At 36.4% G+C, this 4,015-nt stretch overlaps 1 protein-coding gene across 1 annotated transcript; it reads right to left on the bottom strand.

Moving 5' to 3' along the window:
- Positions 1-1,678: 1,678 nt before the first annotated feature.
- Positions 1,679-3,791, bottom strand: LOC127859528 (uncharacterized). Its single transcript, XM_052397040.1, has 2 exons — positions 3,079-3,791; positions 1,679-2,872 (listed from the first exon to the last, which is right to left on the bottom strand). Exons 1-2 carry the CDS (start codon positions 3,677-3,679, stop codon positions 2,475-2,477), a joined length of 999 nt encoding a protein of 332 aa, XP_052253000.1. The 5' UTR covers positions 3,680-3,791; the 3' UTR covers positions 1,679-2,474.
- Positions 3,792-4,015: the final 224 nt, after the last annotated feature.

Consider the following 4,015-nt stretch of genomic DNA (forward strand, 5'->3'; position numbering starts at 1 on the left):
GTGCCTTCAGCGCTTTGATAATATTAAGTCATGATGCAGACCGCTGACGTTCACCAAATCGCTCAAAAATCGAGGATTGAAGGCAATCCGCGCCGAGAAGTGTTCGCGAAGGTATACTTTACATAATTAAAAGAAGTGCATTAAGCTTGCCTCATAGAAAAAGAATTTGCGGCGCGGGAGAGTACAATTTACAGTTTTGCCTAATGAAAATGGTCCACTGCGTGTTACCTTATAATCGCCTTACACAGCTCTGCTTATATGTCACAGGGGGTAGGTCAGCCAATAGATGCATTCTTGAAGACGCAACAGGACTTCTAAATCAACTCTGAAATACACACATATACGTTCGCAGCTAATAGTTGAACTGTCCGTCAGTCAGTCCGTCCGAAAACTTTAACATTGGCCATAACTTTTGCAATATTGAAGATAGCAACTTGATATTTGGCATGCATGTGTATCTCATGGAGCTGCACATTTTGAGGGGTAAAATTTTAAGGTCAAGATAATTCTTCAAGGTCTAGGGTCGAAAATACAAATCCAAGGGAAGTAATAAGCTTTAATGGAGATAATTATGTGACCTGCCAAATTATATATATATTTATTTAATAAATCAAAGCGGTGCAGTAGGGGGAATTGTGTTTCTGACAAACACATCGTGGTAAAAGGTCAAGGTCATTCTTCAAGGTCTAAGGTCGAAAATACAAATCCAGGGGAAGTAATAAGCTTTAAAGGGAGATAATTATTATATATACATGTCATGGTCAAGCCAAGCACACAATGACACTTTTGGGCATACAAGTATCTTAGGTACTTTAAGGTTACCTGTGAATTTACAGTCACGGTAGTGGCTTATAATTATTTGCTTCTAAAAATAGAGATTTGTTAGAGACAATTATTTTCACGGGAAGTAATTTATATAATTATAAATCTCAGATTATATATTTCCTTATTAAGAATTTAAGTTCTTTTCACAGTTACTGTACAGATTTTGTATTTTGTTTATTTATAACTTAAATGATTGATTTGTCAAGGTTTTTTTAATGATATAATTATCATTTCTTTCCTGTACTAATTTGTCAATGGCAGGTTATGATCTCTTTGATAAACCACATGCCTTGGTAGTCAGCGATGTCTGACCTGGTCATTTTTGACTGTCTACTGACCCCCCCCCCCCCACCGCGGTAGGGTGGCATATAGCAGTTGAACTGTCAGTCCGTCTGTCAGTGGTCGGACCGAAAACTTTAACATTGGCCATAACTTTTGCAATATTGAAGATAGCAACTTGATATTTGGCATGATGTGTATCTCACGACGCTGCTAATTTTAGTGGTGAAAGATCAAGGTCATCCTTCAATGTTAAAGGTCAAAAAACAAAATCCAAGGGAAGTAATAAGCTTTAAAGGGAGATGATTTCTATAACTGCCAAATGATAAATAGAAATTTTATTTCAAAGCTGCGCAGTAGGGGGCATTGTGTTTCTGACGAACACATCTCTTGTTTTGTTATAATTCACATTATGACTGTCCACCCAACATTTATGTGTCCAGCGTAATTCAGCGAGGTATCTGTTTACGATGGGGACATTTCTTCATTTTCCTTTTTGACGCATCACTACGAAAGGGATTGTAAATTTTTAAAATACTCCTACAAAAGTTTTATAGAAAACTGAACACATTGATTCAATATGACAGTATTTATTAAAATCTTTATAACAAAAAACAAAACACCAAAATTATGAACTACAAAATTATAAATAAACTTATAACATCAAGTATCACATACAAAATTATCTCCAGCAAAATGATTCCCATAGATACTATCAATGTTAGTACAATCCTGTCAAACCAAATCCTAGGATCCCAGGTTCAATCCTTCGCCCGACCAAATAACTTGTGAGAAAATTTGTTCATGAAATCTTTTCTAAGGCCTGACGTCCCCTACCTCTGATTCAAGACGGGCACTTGTCAGATGCTAGCATAGGTTTGTGCATTATAAGAACTGTTGGAGATACTGAATGAACAAGATGCATGAATAAACAACAATACTATCGTTGATAAACTAATTAGTTTAATAGAAAGGATGAATTTAAATCAATTTATAAGATATTAATTTATATTACTTAATAGAAATAATTTACTGAATGAACAAGAACGATGCATCAGTAAACAACAATATTATCGTAGATAAACTCATTAAATAATAGTTATGAATTTATATCAAGATATTAATTTTTAATTATTTAATAGAGATAATTTGGGTTAGTATACTTAATTATGGGCAATCAGTCTTTGTTTACATTACACTGTGTGCAAACGACTGGGTTGGATAACGACCTAGCAGTACTACCAACTGACCAACAGTCTAAAAAGTGGTCACCTGAGAACAATGGTCATCTGTCAATAACAGTCGCTTTGGCTTTTTCCATCGACTGACCGCTTTTCTAAGGTTTGACTTTATATCAACATTTCAAAAACTTATTGTGTGGCTGACACCAAAATGTTATTATTATCACAGATTCCCACAATCAGAGTTCCTGAATGTTTATTGTAATAAATAGTTGTTGGATGTCTCAAATTCTCCCCTGAGATCACCTCTACCAGTCTATGTCTCTCATCTTTGTCCACCTGGATGATCGTATTGGCAATTGATTCACATACCAGAACTTGTTCCGAGTCTGTCACATGGATGCAAGATGGGATAATTCTGCCCACAGCGAAGACAATTTTGGCTTTCAGTTTCAGTCCGTCAGTCAGATTGTAGAGTTGGAGATTGGAGAGAACTTTGCCATCCCTTGACAGTGTCATTAGCTGGCCACTGGTCAAGTTAAGCACATATATCCTGTCTCCATCTGGACTCACTGCACAGGTGGAAACTGTGGTATTGAAAGAAATGAAGATGAGGGGTTGTATATGGGAATATGGGAAAATAAGACCATGAAGTAAACAAGATGTAATTTGAATTTATTTTCATTTGGCAATATAATGTCCAGATGTCTTATTTCTCCTTGATTTCGATTATTAAAGAAACATGGCACTAATCAGTAAGGACAATAAGAATAACTGTATTGGTAAGTTTTACCTGTACTGAAACCTGATAAATCTTCATACATCTTGCTAACCAGTCGTCCATCCACACTATATTGGTACAGGGCTGTGTCCGATGCAATGTACAGGTTGTCCTGGTGATGGGCAATACCATTGCAGGTATGTTGGAGCTTCAGTCTCCTGTCATGTACCAGCCGACCATTTGTCACTCTAATGAAGTGAACACTATTGTTTTTCAGAGCAACAGCCACCAAACTGAAGTCAATGCTGCACATGCAGTTTGGTACATCAGACAAGTTACATTGTGCCACCACCTTGTAGGTCTGATCCAGCAGCTTAACTTTATTGTTTCCACGGTCTGTGATAATGAATTCTCCAGTAGCTGTTGCACATATACCTAATATCCAGCATGTTTCTGAATCACCCTTAACATTCACACTGTACATCTTACTACTCTTCACTCTGATGACTTGGTTAGGATCAGACTTGCCGATTCCACTTGGTCGATATCCAGGGACCAACTGGTGTGATGAACTTGTTACTGTATCATACATCTGGCCTGGCTTATTCCGATCACTTGTAATGTCAGGTTGTTTAGATGAATTTGATTCTGAACCTTCAGAATTGGAAGCCATTGTAGTTATTAATATTTTTTTTACTTTTGTGTTCGTGGATAAAATGAAAATCTGATTTTTGAACCAGTATCACCTGACTTTCACTCACATGATAAGTTAGATATAAATAGGTTGTGTAACATAATCATTAAAGTAAACAGAATACATAAAAAATTGGAAGGTAAGATAAAGCCTGTGTGATATCTGTTATCAGGTTAACCACAGTGATTACTGTTCAAAATGTAGTGGAGTATGTTTAGTATGTTCTGCATTAGGTTTGAGCCGAATAAATATCAGGAATCTGAGAAAGTATGTTGTTTAAGCGAAGTAGTGTTCTGTGCCCTTGTTTGTGTCCAG

The sequence above is a fragment of the Dreissena polymorpha genome, chromosome 15 (assembly GCF_020536995.1).
Source record: "Dreissena polymorpha isolate Duluth1 chromosome 15, UMN_Dpol_1.0, whole genome shotgun sequence".
Lineage (NCBI taxonomy): Eukaryota > Metazoa > Mollusca > Bivalvia > Myida > Dreissenidae > Dreissena > Dreissena polymorpha.

Excerpts from the sequence above, each read along its gene's own strand:
- LOC127859528 (XM_052397040.1), bottom strand. The coding sequence starts at position 3,679 with ATGGCTTCCAATTCTGAAGGTTCAGAATCAAATTCATCTAAACAACCT. Across the intron at positions 2,873-3,078 it reads TTTATCAGGTTTCAGTACAG|TTTCCACCTGTGCAGTGAGT; the intron begins GTAAAACTTACC and ends TCAATACCACAG.